Source organism: Mustela erminea, chromosome X, assembly GCF_009829155.1.
Source record: "Mustela erminea isolate mMusErm1 chromosome X, mMusErm1.Pri, whole genome shotgun sequence".
NCBI classification, from domain to species: domain Eukaryota; kingdom Metazoa; phylum Chordata; class Mammalia; order Carnivora; family Mustelidae; genus Mustela; species Mustela erminea.
The window spans coordinates 22,954,713-22,970,359 of record NC_045635.1 but is presented as its reverse complement, the minus strand read 5'-3'; the positions used below and the strand labels follow the sequence as shown (position 1 = coordinate 22,970,359).

At 44.0% G+C, this 15,647-nt stretch overlaps 2 protein-coding genes across 5 annotated transcripts; both read right to left on the bottom strand.

Moving 5' to 3' along the window:
- Positions 1-408: 408 nt before the first annotated feature.
- On the bottom strand, positions 409-5,077 carry LOC116583518 (melanoma-associated antigen B10-like). Its single transcript, XM_032331588.1, has 4 exons — positions 4,979-5,077; positions 3,892-4,031; positions 1,873-1,996; positions 409-1,773 (listed from the first exon to the last, which is right to left on the bottom strand). The coding sequence occupies exons 1-4, from the start codon at positions 5,075-5,077 to the stop codon at positions 898-900; spliced, it is 1,239 nt and encodes a 412-aa protein (XP_032187479.1). The 3' UTR covers positions 409-897.
- A 6,874-nt stretch (positions 5,078-11,951) lies between these two features.
- Positions 11,952-15,284, bottom strand: LOC116583222 (melanoma-associated antigen B10-like). Of its 4 annotated transcripts, none has more exons than XM_032331253.1 (2): positions 15,224-15,284; positions 11,952-13,155 (listed from the first exon to the last, which is right to left on the bottom strand). In XM_032331253.1, the coding sequence occupies exon 2, from the start codon at positions 13,146-13,148 to the stop codon at positions 12,129-12,131; it is 1,020 nt and encodes a 339-aa protein (XP_032187144.1). In that variant the 5' UTR covers positions 13,149-13,155; positions 15,224-15,284; the 3' UTR covers positions 11,952-12,128. The 4 variants fall into 4 exon arrangements, 3 of the variants coding, with proteins under 3 accessions (XP_032187144.1, XP_032187145.1, XP_032187146.1); XM_032331254.1 differs by having other exon boundaries at positions 11,952-13,208; positions 15,224-15,241; XM_032331255.1 differs by lacking the exon at positions 15,224-15,284 and adding an exon at positions 13,857-13,882 and having other exon boundaries at positions 11,952-13,208.
- Between the last annotated feature and the right edge of the window lie 363 nt (positions 15,285-15,647).

Here is a 15,647-nt window from a genome sequence, read left to right as displayed (position 1 = left end):
CCAGGCTTTAGCCTCTTAACTCTGGACACAGCTTCTGAGGGTTTGGCCCTTGCCTCACTCCCACAGCAGCTTCATCTGATCCACCACCCAGCTTCAGGTAAAGCTGACTCACACCAAAGGACTTGCAGTTTTCCAAGACCCCAGACCCACGAACCTCGGGGTGCTTACACTTGACTTCTCACATCTGGATCCTCCCATGTCCTCTCCTTCTATTCTCATGTCCTTAGGTCTTAGGGTGTATCCCATCGTCTTTCTTACTTGACAGCTGTTTCTACACTCTAAAACTCTATGGGCACGGTGGGTGGGTCTTGTTTATTCTGACACTCCCAGTACTAGCAGAAAGCCTCCCAAAGATGCTGAAGGAATGTCTGAGAAATAAACGAGACAGTGTGCAAGAGATCTAATTTATTGTGCTACAATTAATCCTACATTCTTAAGTAATCTATATGTATATGTACACAGGCAGTATCATTTAGTTTTAAACAAACTAAAAGTGAAAAGAAAATGCAATATTTGGCCATCTTTTACTTTTTCTCTATTTCTTGACCCCAAGTATCTTACTGCTGAATTCTTTTACATTTCCAAGGAAATGCCTAATCCACTGACATGTTATCATAGTCCAAATCAGTAAATAAGATGAGGAATTTCCCAATTTGGTTTACAAAATAATAATCTCTTACTCTTAAATCTCATGTACAGCACAAAATTTGAAAATGTTATTCATAACCTTGGATTTTTGAAGCTAATAAACCTTCTATCGAAAGAAAAAACAATTAAAAAGTAACATATAGAATGAGAACATAAACAGTCTGTTTTCTCTGCCCCACCCTGACCTTCCACTAAGGAGAACATGTATTTTTTTTTAACAACAAAATGAAGAATCTGTCTCACATTTTACTAGGGGTGGGAGGAGCTGCTAGCCATGGCCCTGGAACGGGCACTGGCCATGGCCTTGGAGCGTGCATTAGCCCTGGCAGCAATAAGAGCCTTGGCTGCAGCTCTGGCTTGGGCTCGTTCTTCCTCATCTCTCAAAGCCTCTTCATAATAGGATGGAAAGGCAGACGGGACGGTATCATGGATCTTGGCCAAAAACTCAAGAACTCTCATCTTGCTGGTCTCAGCGTGGGCTCTGGGACCCCACAGGAACTCATAGCGTGGAGGATCACTGTTGACCACCTGCCTATACTCCAGGTAATTTTCTTTCACCAAATCTCTGGTGATGAGCTTCCTAGGCTCCCCATAGATGAAGTGCTTCCTCCCAGGATATAACCCCATCATATTCAGCACTTCCCAGACTTGCTCCTCAGTGGCACAGTTGCCCTTTGTGAAGATCACGCCCAGAACGGTCATCAGCAGACCAGTCTCAGGCACACTACTCTCATTACTCAGCCTCCCATCATAGCTTGGTTCCAGTTTGTTGACGAGCACATAGATGTGCCTATTGGGATCCACCTCCTTCATGTCGAGGCCAAAGACCAGCTCTAAGTGATCAGAGGCTTTCCTAAGGATCACATGGAAGTAATTCCTGTAGATCTGAATTACATTTCTAAGCATATCTGCCTTGGTAATGGGCTCTTTGGTTTGATACTTATATAGCAGGTAGTATACCAATATAAACACCTTCTCCCCCAGAGGGCTTCTATGGAAGGGCTCAGTGGCTGTTGGATTCTGGAAGGATCTTGGCCTTCCCTGTACTTCATTGGTGCCTTCATTTGATCTCATGTATGACACAGCTGCAGCAGTAGTGGCGGTGAATGTGGCTGTCCGAGGACCCTGGGGATTGCAAATGATTCAGCTAGTGAGCTCTAAAGGAATGCCTTCCAAATGAGGGGAGGAAGAGGAGTGCAACTGAGCAGCGGCTTGAGCACTTACCAGATCCTGTGAACCTTCTCGGGCCTGTCGGCGTCTCTCACGGGCCCGGAGCTTACTCTTCTGACCCCGAGGCATGATGACTCTGTTCAGGTGCAGCAGAGATGTGGACAGGTGAACCAGTGACCTGGAAGAAAGAGGATAAGATGGTGTGTGCCCATTCACAGGGCGATGCTGTCTTGGCTTTATAAATGACTACCTCTGCAGGTTTTCTTACGTGCACTGCTCAAGGATACGTGCACTGCTCAAGGAATTCACAATGTTCATTTCCTCTTCTCAGCTTGTTTCCTAAGAACCTTGTGAAGGTAATGAGAGTTCACCTTAAACTGCTACCTGCCTGATCTGCCTAGGGCCTTCTAGGGTGACAGCAAGGCCTCGAATAGCCAGGCTCTATGGAGGCCTCTCTGTTTGGGGTAGGTGTGTTTCTCTCATTTCACTTCCAGGACTATCATTTTGGTTTCTGGCCGCTTCTGGTTTCCCTTTATTGCTTTCAGGCTGACCTCATTTCAATATTTCATCTCCCTTTGATTCCAGAGGAGAAATTGAGGGAGACTTCAACTGACTATATCTTCTCAAGGATGACAATACAGAAAGAGCTCAGAAGGACTCTCTCCATCCTGGGGTAATTAGGGTCCTTACTGTTCACTCAGGGTCCTCACCTCATCTTCTGCTAGGGCTTGGTACTCTTCCCTCTCCTGGTGTGAGACCACATTTTAAGACAAGGCCCTTATATTTTTAAAAATTACTTAAGAGGTCATTAGGGAGCCCTTAGTCTGACATATCTGCCTGATACCTTCAGGGTTTATAGCATGGTTGGCACTCTGTGCAGACCTGCTTTGATATGAAGTCAGTGATTTTCTCAGAACTCAGTCAAGGTCTTTCTCATTACTCTTGCTAGAACCTGTAACCTCTTTCTGCTTTTCCGAGGTTGATGCTCCAGTCCAATGGCCTCACCTCTCTAAGTTCTCACAAGGAGAATTCAATGGATGCTTCATCAGACAATTCCTGCCCAGGGCCTGTCAGAGATCTGTGTGACCCCTTACCTTTTGGGATAAAGAGGGTTCCCTCAAACCTTTTGCACTACCTCTTGGCAGGACCTAGAAGTAGTTTCTTTCAAAAACTAAAGCAGCCCTCATCACATGAAGCCATTCACTTTGAAATGCCAGATTTTGTAATTTAGGATGCTTTGCATCCAACCACTCTCACCTTCGCCCTCCCTAGGCTGGAGAACAGTATCAGGACTCTGAAAACCCATTTTTTGGGGTGGGAGGTCACTCGGACCTCACTCAGTGTCCTCACCTTTACTTCTGTTAGGACCTCAGACTCTTCTATTCACTGACCCGAGGCCAGAAACCCCACCCCAATGCCATCTCCTCTTTGAATCTACAAAGGAAGAATTTAGAAGGTACCACAGAGGATGTTCCTTGCCCCAGACTCACTGTTGCTGATGGCAGGGCCCGACTCTGTGTAGCCCACTCTTACTGGATAGTGGGTATCCTCATATCTCATGAAGGGACTTATCTTACCTCCTGACAGAGCCTGGGTCTTCTCCCTCTAACTTACACAGTCCCCTTTGCACCAATTCTTTCATTTCCCTGAGACCAGAGATAGAATTCTGGGTGTCTTATATCCGGCCACTCCCACCGGGGTCTCCCAGGCCTGGCCGGAGGGGCCCGGGTTCTGACTAGCCTTTCTCATCTGTTGTAGGTGGTTCCATCAGAACTTAGGGTCCTCAACTAGCTCTGGAAGGCCCAGTGCCAACCCCTGATCTGATACCATCCACTCCCTGTCCAGAAAGGGAGAATTTAAGGGCACTACATGAGGTAATCCTCGTCCAGGGTCTGCCGGGATTCTGCCAGCCGCCTCCCCCCCTCCCCCCGCCTTTCTGGTGTGCACGGCCACGCGCGCATTCCTCAGACACGGAGTGGGGAATAGGGGGGTGGTGTGCCCTCAAGTCTCATTCAGGGTTTTTACCCTAATTCCAGACGGAATGGAACTCTTCCCAAGAGTTCTCCTGCTCACCTGATACCACCAGCCGGAACAATACTTTCACTTCTCGGAGAAGCCAGAGACGGAAGTTGGGGGGAATCCACTTCCCACTTCCGGTTATTCCCATAGGGGCTGAAGGCAGGGGTGTGGCCTTTGGAGGTGAGGGGTGGAGTCTGTTTTGTGGGGGTGGAAGACTCTGGCGAAACTTACTCAGAGGTCTTTCATTGTCTCCTGGGAGGTCTAGGACGCGACTCTTTCGTGATTTGAGTCAGTGAGCCTCAAGCCAAGACTTCGTCGTCGGGTATCCCACCTTCCAACCCTCCATTCCCAGTTGCCAGAGGGTGAAGTGAAGGAGCCCCTGAACCTAACAGCGAGTTATGGGCTTAGAAGTGCTGATAACAGGGATGGGTCTGTATAGGTCCATTCTGTTATGGTGGAATAGCTCCCAAAGAACTCCCTCAGGATCTTAACTGTTACATCTTAGGATCTGGGACCCTTCCCTCTAATGGCCTGAGGATGTGGATATAAAAATTTCTTTAGATTGTGTGATAATTTTGAGAATGGTTAGTCCGAATCGTGTTTTTAATTTTTTTTATTAAATATTTTTAAAAATTTCAATTCAGTCGAATCAGGGTTGTGGCAGTAATGGAGTTTTGGATTTCACATATAACCATCATTCCCAGCTTAACAAGAAAGTGTACCATCTCCAGTAGTTTTCTTTTCTTTTTTAAAAAAGATTTTATTTATTTATTTAACAGAGAGAGAGAGAGATCACAAGTAGGCAGAGCAGCAGACAGAGATAGAGGGAGAAGAAGGCTCCCTGCTGAGCAGAGAGCCCGATGCGGGGCTCGATCCCAGGATCCTGGGATCATGACCTGAGCCAAAGGCAGAGGCTTAACCCACTGAGCCATCCAGGCACCCCTCTCCAGTAGTTTTCCATCCACCCTGTAAACGTTTGCATTGTGAGTCTACCCCCTACTCTAGTTAGTGTCTGGTAGCAACACAGACCACCAAACACAGCCAGAATACATCTGCCCTCTGGTGTGCAAAGAAGTCAGGAACTACAGGAGGTAACCAGAGCTGGAGATAACACCTGGGTTGTTTTTCAAGGCATGTCTACACTCAGCCCTTTATTCCAAGGGCCACTGGGGTAATTAGCCTCCACGAATTCCCCGTCCAGTTTTCCCTCCTTGCAGTTGCACAAGGGCACTGCCCTCATTGGTAATACTTGGTAATACTTGGCCTATTTTAAACATTCTGAATCATCACCAAGCCCACCTGCTTGCACAGCTTCAATATCAGTGGCAGAAGGCCATGTACATAGGGGAATAAATAGCCTTTTCCATCAGGTATCAAGATCTCTCATAACTTTGGTCACTGGCATGGATGCATGGAATGATTAGAGTAGTGGAGAGATGCAGCTTTCCCAGATTCCATCGGTAACATTACTTAATGGGTGACACAGGGGAGATTTATTGTCTGACGCTGGTCAGGGGGCATTTTTTGGTGGGGGGTTGGGAGATTGGTGGGGGTGGGAGTGGGAAAGGATGCTGGGCTTGCCTATGGTTCTTTTAACCTGAAGATCTACCCACTCATATCACTCTACAACTTTGGGCTGGCTGTGATGATTCAGAGATTTCCTAGCCTATCCATGTAAACTGTCTGGTACCCTCCACCCAGATTCTACACGTTCTTACCTTCTGGCAACTTTTCTATTTTTTTTAATAATGGTTTTTATTTTTTTAATTTATTTTCAGTGTACCAGAATTCATTGTTTATGCACTACACCCAGTGCTCCATGCAATATGTGCCCTCCATAATACCCACCACCAGACTCACCCAAATTCCCACACACCACCCCTTCAAAACCCTCAGACTGTTTTTCAGAGTCCATAGTCTCTCATGGTTCATCTCCCCCTCCAGTTTCCCCCAACTCCCTTCTGCTAAAGCCTTCATTCAGGTTCCTGACCACCAGCTGCCCTGGGTTCTCTGGACTGGTTTTACTTACTATGTGATCTCTCTCATGGATCCTGAAAATTGCTCTACTTCCTCCACCCCTGGTCTTCCTGATATTTCTTCACTCATTGATGCTTTCCTGTCTAGGCCCATTTCCTGGTGCCTGGTCATTTTGGTAAATTCGAGCTTCTCGAAGTAAAGAGGAAAGTCTTATGGACATAGAATTTTAAACTATGCACTCAAAGGAATCCTAGCACTTAAGATATCACTATAGAAATCTTGCTTTATATAGGTGAATGATTAAATTAATTTTCTGCTTAATCTGTTTAGAAAATAGGGTAATACAAATTAAATTATCAGAGAGATAGTATATTTTTTATCAAAAGTTTGACCAAAATTTAAAAGATTGATAAAATAAAATGCCACTGAAAGCTTAATTTATTCACATATATAAATATATGAAAAGATAATTTGGTATAAAATTATTAGAACAGAATGTCATCAATATTTGTAAAACTTCACTGTTGTCAGATTCTTTCCACTCTAATTGCATTTTTCTACATCTCTCCATAATAAAACATCCACATTTGCCAAGAAATGATGTTCAGTTATGTTGATATCAGTTCTCTTAATCATGAGAAACAATTTACTGTGTCCATCAAGAGGAGAATATTTAAATTAATTATGGCACATATGTGGTTTAGAATTCTAAAATTAACAGAGTGAGGTAGATCTATTTGTGCTCTCTTGGAAAAATCCTGCATTTATTTTATTCAGGGATGAGGACAAGAGGCAAGATGATATGTACACTGTTACATGTGTATTTTTGAAACTCACAGTGTATTTTTCTTTTAAAAAAAGTTTATAGCAAAAGATATTCTTTACATTGGTACATATAATAACATGGATTAGAAAAAAATAAGTACCCAACATTGAGGCAATGGTTAAATGAATTGTGGTTTAAAGTCAATAAAATCAATCTAGTTTCTAAAAACTACAATTATAGAAAACAAAGTAAAACATGGCAAAAAATGGAGAATAAAATAAGAAGTAAGCAAAGAAGTAATAGAGAATTATATGTATCCTGTGATTTCTACAAAGTAAACATGTTCACATAGCAATACAGATTGAAAGGGGATATATGAAAATGGATATAAATGTCTCTGAATGATTGATTTATGGTTTTTTTCTTCAGAATTTTATTAAATAGTTCATATTGTTAGTGTAAAAGTTAGAATAGATTAAAAGGGTGTAGATATCTTTTTTTAAATTTAAAGTAATTTTTTATTATGTTATGTTAGTCAGCATACAGTACATCATTAGTTTTTGATGTAGTGTTCCATGATTCATTGTTCGCATATAACACCCAGTTCTCTATGCAATATGTGCCCTCCTTAATATCCATCACCACTTATTGGTGGAACACATGGAATAGCATGGAGGACATTAGGAGAAGGAAGGGAAAATGAAGGAGAGGAATCAGAAGGGGAGATGAACCATGAGAGACTGTGGACTCCAGGAATCAAACTGAGGGTTTTAGAGGGGAGGGGGGTGGGGGGATGGCTGAGCCTAGTGATGGGTATTAAGGAAGGATAATGGATATCCTCCACAAATAAGTGAAACCATAAGACAATCATTACAGTGTATTTTTCTAACCCATGTATGTAAGAATAGGCCTAGAGGGGCGCCTGGGTGGCTCAGTGGGTTAGGCCTCTGCCTTCGGCTCAGGTCATGATCCCGGGGGCCTGGGATCGAGTCCCGCATGGGGCTCTCTGCTCAGCAGGGAGCCTGCTTCTCCTCATCTCTCTCTCTGTCTGTCTCTCTGCCTATTTGTGATCTCTCTCTCTGTCAAATAAATAAATAAAATCTTTAAAAAAAAAAAAAAAAGAATAGGCCTAGAATCAGTCTTAAAATACTACACACAAGATTTTTTAATGCAGTTACCTCTAGGAAGGGATAAAATTTGAAAGAACATAGTAAGGAAGAATTATAATCTCTCCCTATTGTTAGAATTTTTTTTAAGATTTTATTTATTTATTTGACAGAGAGAGAGGGAACACAAGCAGGGGGAGGGCGAGAGGAAGAAGCAGGCTTCCCACTGAGTAGGATCTCAATCCCAGGACCTTAAGATCTTGACCTGAGCTGAAGGCAGACGCTTAACAACTGAGCCACTCAGGCGCCCCAAGCCACCCAGGTGTCCCTATTAGAATTTTTTGGCAACAAGAACATATGCCCTATTTCCTTTGTCATTAAAATATTTAAATAAGAGAACAGAAATACTATCTGTGTAGTTTTCAGGTAAAGTAAATGAGATGTAATTGGAAAAATCTGATTGCAAATGGCTTAATATAACAAAATTTAAATTGTTTTGTACATAAAATTTGATGGGCATTGGCAGGATGTCTCCATTGTCAGGTGACCCTGGAATCCACGGTGCTTCTATCATGAGCTTCCACATCTCAACATAGGCTCTGCATGTTTGCTGTTCAGTGAAACAAAAAGCATAGAGTTGGCACACTAGTTCTCAAATACCTTTGGAGGTGAGAGGCATGCTTCTGCGCATACTACAGTGTCAAGGATAGTCACATGACCCTTTGTAGCCACTGGCAGGTACCTCTCCATATGAACCAAAGATAATGAGACCTGAAGTGTCCTGAAGATCTGTAAACCTTCCCATTAATGGGTACACAATAGGTACTCAGAAAAGAGCAACTGTTCTAGTTTGTTGTAACATTAGCTCTCTTTGTTCCTGGAGGATTTTCTGAGATCAGATTTCCTTGCAATTCAGCAACTTTTTCTAGTGCCCCTATGTGACTAATGTTTTCAAATACAGAACCACAGCAGTTTTCTAAAGGACATTGAAAATTTCAGCAGGGAGGTGTCACCCTTTTTCACTCTATAACACCTTTCTGAACTTTTACCAATAACCTCTATACTCTCAATACACTGAGAATTTTCTGCTTCCTTTTGCTCAATGAAAAACCTCTAACTTGTGAGTCTTTGCTATCCACCACCAGAAGGACATGGCTGAACACTTGTTCAGGTATCTTTAAGCACACTGAAAAAGTTTCAGAATTTCCATCTGGTGCAGATATAGACAAGAGTCAGGTGTATGCTAACATTTTTTTTTTCTTTCTTATCAAAGCTGGCATATCTGCCAGGGAGACATTTTCTTCCTTGGAAGTGGACTGAATAATTGTTCCACAAGGATGCCCATACCTTTATCTTGAAAACTTGTCAATATGTTATGTTACATGGTCAAAGGCACTTTGCATATGTGATTAAAATTTTGAATGGACCTTAAAATAGGGAGATTATACTGTATTATCTGAGTGGGCCCAATCTAATGACATGAGCCCTTAGAAGCAGAGGACTTCGTTTGGCTGGAAGCAGAAGAGAAATGCAGCAGAGTGGGGGGCAGAAGAGTTTCCACATGAGAAAGAGTCAACATGCTGTTTCTGAAGCAGGGGCCCATATGCAAAAAGTGGAGAGAGACCTTGAGGAGCTATGGCAGTTCCAGCTAACATTCAGCAAGGAAACAGGGCCTCAGTCTTATAGTCACAAGGCACTGAATTCCTCATAGAACTAGATTTTGAAAGCAACCTGTGTATGTGTGGAATGAGATCCTTGTCAGTATCTCTCAGTAAGAACCAAGACTGACAGCTTGATTTGGGCTTTGTGTAACCCTGAACAAAGAAAACTGCACAGCCAACCCATATATATTACCTACAAAAATGTGAGATAAAGAGTGTGTGTTGTTCTAAGTACCTTGACTTAGAGCAATTTGTCAGCAGTAGAAAATTACTACATCCTCATGGAAGGACACCTGAGATTTTAGGAATCTAGTCTCTGCCATGGTTGCTATATAATGATTTCTTCTGGCTTTCCTCATCTACCACTTAGGAGGAAGGTTTTTGTTCTTGACCGCTTTGTTAAGTTCACTTATCAACATATGGGTTCAGTGGCCAGTCTCAAGTAAATGATCAGATTAAATTCCTCTTTATTAAGAATTTCATCTGCTTTCTAAAACCTCTTCCCTAACTTCAGGGTTATCTTACAAGAATCAGTAGATCCTGTGCCAAATCAGACTGCTCACAAGCTGACTTGGAAAAAACTTAGAAGCACCCAGAGCAGATGAGCAGTCTAAACTTTATGGCCAAAGGTCAGGAATGGGACAGACAGTGGACATCTTCAAGGGTTTGGAATGTTCTAAGTTAGGGGAAATGCAGGTGATTCTGGGCTTTCTGTTTCATTGGGAACATCCTGAAATTGTTTTTAATTCTCATTTTCTTTTTTATTTGTTAAACCTGGGCTTAATACATTGGCAAGAGGGTCCTTCATCTCAGTCGCCTGAAAGACATTGTGGAGCATTGAGAGTAGAAATGAATTAAGAGACAAAATATTTGCTTTATTCAAAGAGACATGAAATAGTGAGGAACCCTAAATGAATTCAGACCAGAAGTCCAGTCCCACTTCAGTCATTTATGACAGGGGAAGTCAGGAAAATTTCAAAGATCTGTAAGGTTTTTCTATGAAATGAGGTAGAGAGGCCCTGATGTGTAGGATTCCTGGCATGTATATAATGTATGAAAGCACTTGGCATAGTGTCTGGCATGTACTGAGTCTAATAATTTTCAGTTATCTTTTTTTTTTTTAATCCAAGAGGTATGGGAGGATATGTAGCACTCTATGAGACAGCATAACAAATCAGCCAACATGATGCATAGCTAAGTTGTAAAGCTAAATTGCTTGCTCTGCAAGTTTTCAGGATGTTACTTATAGCATGCTGGGGGGAGTCTTCCCCAGTTAGGTGGAACTTAAGGGTCCTTTGTGTCAAGAAGCACCTCCCTCCAACTGTCCTTTCATCCAGACCACTTCTGTTTTCCTTTATTTCAGTTCCATTAAAAATTTAGCCCTCACTTAGAGTTTGCCAAATTACACAAAACCTAATAAAATGAACTTTAATGTAGTGGGCTGTGTCTCTTCCAGGCCAGAGCTAATATCGTTAGCACAGTGGCTTCTGAACATAGCCATTTTGTATATCACTCCTATTTCTCAAAAACATAGTTTGTGTGCTGTGCTTAACTGCACTGGAAAAAGAACAGCAGGAAAGGATGCAGGACACCTTCCACTTCTGTCCCTGGTGGAGATTTCTCTCTGGTTAATTCATGATCTTAAAGTAATTGCGTGAAACAGTTTTCCATTCCAGGCTTTAGCCTCTTAACTCTGGACACAGCTTCTGAGGATCCGGCCCTTGCCTCACTCCCACAGCAGCTTCATCTGATCCACCCTCCAGCTTCAGGTAAAAATAACTCGTACCAAAGGACTTGCAGTTTCCCAAGGCCCCAGACCCACTAGCCTCAGGGTGCTTACACTTGACTTCTCACATCTGGATCCTCCCAGGTCCTCTCCTTTTCACTTGTCCTTAGGTCTTAGGGTGTATCCCATCCTCTTTCTTACTCGACAGCTGTTTCTACACTCTAAAACTCTATGGGTGGGTCCTGTTTATCCTGATACTCCTAGTACTAGCAGGAAGCCTCCCCAAAGGTAAGATGCTGAAGGAATGTCTGAGAAATAAATGAGACGGTATGCAAGAGGTCTAATTTATTATGATGTAATTAAGTCTACATGCTTGAATAAGCTAAGCACATCTAAGCATATCTCTTAAATTTACAGAACAGACCAAATAGTGATAAAGGAATACAAAGATGTATCATCTTTTTCTTTTTCTCTATTTCTTGATCCCAGGATTTACTGCTGACTTCTTTCACATTTCCAAGGAAGTGCCTAATCCACTACTACATTATCTTTTTCCAAGTAACTGAATAAAATGGAAAAATTCCCAATTTGTTCTATAAAATAGTAAAACGCTTACTCTTAAAACTCATAAATGTCAATAAATGTGTGATTTACACCATTCACAAACTCAGATTCTGAAGCTAGTTAACCCTTCTATTAAACAGAACAATATTGCAGTGCCTGAGTGGCTTAGTCAGTTAAGTGACTCTTGATTTTGGCTCACGCATGACCTCAAGGTCATGAGATCAAGCCATGTCAGGCTCTGTGCTGGGCGTGGAACTTGCTTAAGATTCTCTCTCTCCCCTTGCGCCTCCCCACCATTCTCATCCTCTCTCTCTCAAAAGAAAACAAACAAACAAAAAAACACAAAAAAACAGACAAATATCCAGATTATTATGTAAAACAGGAACACAAATGTGTCATGTACTCTCTTATCTCCAGGCTCACCCTGATCTTTCACTAATGAGAACATTAGCTCTTCTCTTCAAACACATAGTAATAACCTTCTTCAAACTTCACTTGGGGCAGGAGAAGCTGCTGGCCATGGCCCTGGAGCGTGCACTTGCCATAGCAGCGGTACAAGCCTTGGCTACAACTCTGGCTCTAGCTCGCTCTTCCTCATCTCTCAAAGCCTCTTCATACCAGGTTGGGAAGGCACTTGGGACGGTATTATGGATCTTGGCCACAAACTCTAGGACTCTCATCTTGCTGGTCTCAGCGTGGGCTCTGGGACCCCACAGGAACTCGTAGCGTGGAGGATCACTGTCGGCCACCTGCCGGTACTCCAGGTACTCTTCTTTCACCCAATCTTTGGTGATGAGCTTCCTGGGCTCCCCATAGATGAAGTTCTTCATTCCATCATATAACCCCATCATATTCAGCACTTCCCAGACTTGCTCCTCAGTGGCACAGTTGCCCTTTGTGAAGATCACGCCCAGGACAGTCATCAACAGGCCAGTCTTGGGCACACCTCCATTCTCATTTACTCTTCCATTATAGGTGGATTCCAATTTGTTGACAAGAACATAGATGTTCCTGTTGGGATCCACTTCCTTCACGTCAAGGCCAAACACCAGCTCCAAGTGCTCAGAGGCTTTCCAGAGGATCTCATGGAAGTGATTCTTGTAAATCTGGATTACATTTTTCAGCATATCTGCCTTGGTAATGGACTCTTTCATTTGATACTTGTACAGCAGGTAGTATACCAACATAGCAACCTTCTTATCTATAGGGCCTCTGGGCCAGTGCTCAGTGGTATCCTTGGCCTGTGAGGCATTTGGCTTTTCCTCCACTTGATTTTTGGCAGCTTCAGCAGTAGTGCTGGTGGAGTGGACTCTGCCAGTAATTTGAGGATTACTGTGTGCTCCTGTGGCAGGTGAGCTCTGGGGAGCATCTTTGAAATGAGGAGATGGAGATGAAGAGGGCTTTTCTTTCTCTGGTACAGTAGCCTGAGCATCCACCAGATGCCCTGACTCTTCTCGAGCCTGGCGGCGTTTTTCACGGGCACGAAGCTTACTCTTCTGGCCCCGAGGCATGATGATTCTGGTCAGAGAAGCAGGCACGAGTGTGAAAAAGACTACAGATGATTCAGTGAACTGGAGGAAAGAGGATGAAATGGTGTGATATCCTCTAGCAGGGAGATACTATCTTGGGCTTTATCAACAGCCACCCCTCCAGGTTTCCTTGAAGGCTCTACTCTAGGATCCTTCAAGGCTCCCCTTCTTGGATTAACCTTTACCCTGAGGACTCTGGAAGTAACCAGAGCTCACCTTGGGCTGAAGCCTTTCGCCCCTACCTGAGTCCTACTGGAGCTGATACAGGATTTGGCAAACCTAGGCTCTATGGTGCCTCCCCTGTTGTGGAGTAGGGGTATTTCTCTTCACATTCAGTGTCATTACCTTTACTTCTTGAAGGACCTAAGGTCCTCTGCTTAACTGATTTGATGCTGACCCCTCAGTTCAAAGCCCTCACCTCCCTGACATCCTGGAGAAGGAACTGAAGGAGAACCACTTCTGAGCACCTCTGCCTAAGGGTGTCCTGAGATGACAGCAATGGCAAAGCTATGTGGACCTTCCCCATCCTAAGATATTAGGGTTCTCACTCCTCACCTAGAGCCCTCACTTTGGCCTCTTGCAGGGCCTAGGACTCCTCTCTTGGCTGATCTTAGATCTATCCCCTCATAGCAAGACTCATATTTTTGAAAGGTTTGAGAAAGAGCTTAGGAAGGACTCAGTTTAACATACCTTAACCAGGAACCCCTTTGAGAGATGATATCACATGGAGTGCTCTGTGAAACAGCCTCTGTTCTGTGATGGGTGGTCTGCTCAATGCTCAGATTCCTTACCCTGGCTCCTCCCTTTGACTCTTGACTCTCAGGTATCCCTGCTTCCACTGACCTGAGGTCTATAAAATCACACCAAGGGTCTCATCCACCTGATATCCTGGGATTTGCAGTGGAGGGGGGTTTGGTGGGGGAGGCGGTGGGGGAAAGGGGGAAGGGTGGAGAGTCAGAATGCAGTTCTCTCCAAGGTTTTCCAAGACTGACCACAGAGGAGGATCCTAACTCTGTATCTTCCCTGCCTCTGTTCTCACTTTGACCTCTAGAATGGCCTGAGTCATCTCCTTTTAATTGGGCTCATCTCCCTGGGACCACTGAGGATAGAGAGACATCTTAGCCTCATAATCTTGCTAAGGATCCACCTGAGTTTAAGCATGGGAGACACTCTTTGGGACCCTTTTTGTCCTGAGGGAGGAATTCCCCTCAGTCCTTGTTTAAGGTTATGAATTTCACTCAAAACCATTCCCCTAGGGGGTCACCTGGGTGGCTCAGTGCATTAAAGCCTCTGCCTTCACCTCAGGTCATGATCTCAGGGTCCTGGGATCAAACCGCACATCGGGTTCTCTGCTCAGCAGCGAGCCTGCTTCCCCCTCCCCCTCTGCCTGCCTCTCTGCCTACTTGTGATCTCTGTCAAATAAATAAATAAATAAATAAATAATCTTTTAGAAAATTAAAAAAAAAAAAACCCACCCCTAAGACTCCCTCCACTTACCTGAATAGTATAGCCTTAAACCAAGGCTTTTATGTACCCCTCTTCCCCCGACTAACCAAAAGGTGAAGCGACAGGCACCTGGGCCCTGCAGCCATACTAAGAGCCTCCCGGGGCTAACAGCAAGAGTGGGGCTCTTTAGGGCCTCCACTGTTCTAGGGAGGCTGTTTCTCCTAGACATAAATAGGGGTGTTTGTCAACTCCTGGTAGAGCCTCGGACTCCTTCCTCTGATAACCTGAAGCAAACACCCGAGTCAAATATCTTCAGCTATTGGGGTTTCCCAGGGCTGACAGCAGGGGCCCGGATCTGAGGAGATGCCTCTGTTATGGGGGAGGGGAAGTTCCACTGAATTCACAGAAGGTCCTATATTGACCCCTCCGATACGAACACCCCGGGTCCAGGCTATTATTTCTCCGAGTTCTCAGAACGAGAATTCAGAGTATTACATCGGTTTATCCGTCCCCGGAACCTTCTAGAGCTGACAGCAGGGACAGGACCGTGTGGTCTTAGGGCTTTCGATATAGGGGATTCCCTCAAACCTTACTCAATATTCTTATTTTACCTGGAGTTGAGCCTGTATTTCTCCCTGGGCTGCTCCGACGCCGTCCTTCTCGCAACAAGACCTCTCCTCCCACAGACCCCCAAAACGGAAGTCAGTGTGCATACATCCGGCTACTCCTGGGGGCCCCCCCAGGGAGAGCGATAAGGAGCGCGACTTTGTGGTGCCCCCTCTGTTATGGTGTGAGTAGTACCGAAGGTCTTCTTGTGAAGTAGATCCTCATTTCGGCTCCTGGTTCATTGATTAAAGGCTCCTTAGAAAATACCACCTCCTCTTCGTAAACTGGGCAGTTTGTCAGCTTAAACTCTTGCAGATGGTGGGTCAGTGTTCCATCCAGGGTGTGAGATTGAGAAGCTGCAGCACAAGGTAGGGGGGCTAAGACAGATTCTGAGATCTCAGAGAAAATACATAGTGATGATAGGATTTC

Bases quoted from the DNA above. Each gene is read 5' to 3' on its own strand.
- LOC116583222 (XM_032331253.1), bottom strand. From the start codon at position 13,148: ATGCCTCGGGGCCAGAAGAGTAAGCTTCGTGCCCGTGAAAAACGCCGC.
- LOC116583518 (XM_032331588.1), bottom strand. From the start codon at position 5,077: ATGAGGGCAGTGCCCTTGTGCAACTGCAAGGAGGGAAAACTGGACGGG. The intron at 4,032-4,978 runs GTAGACATGCCT...CCCACAAAACAG, and splicing joins CTTGGAATAAAGGGCTGAGT to ACTCCACCCCTCACCTCCAA. The intron at 1,774-1,872 runs GTAAGTGCTCAA...TGCAATCCCCAG, and splicing joins GAGAAGGTTCACAGGATCTG to GGTCCTCGGACAGCCACATT.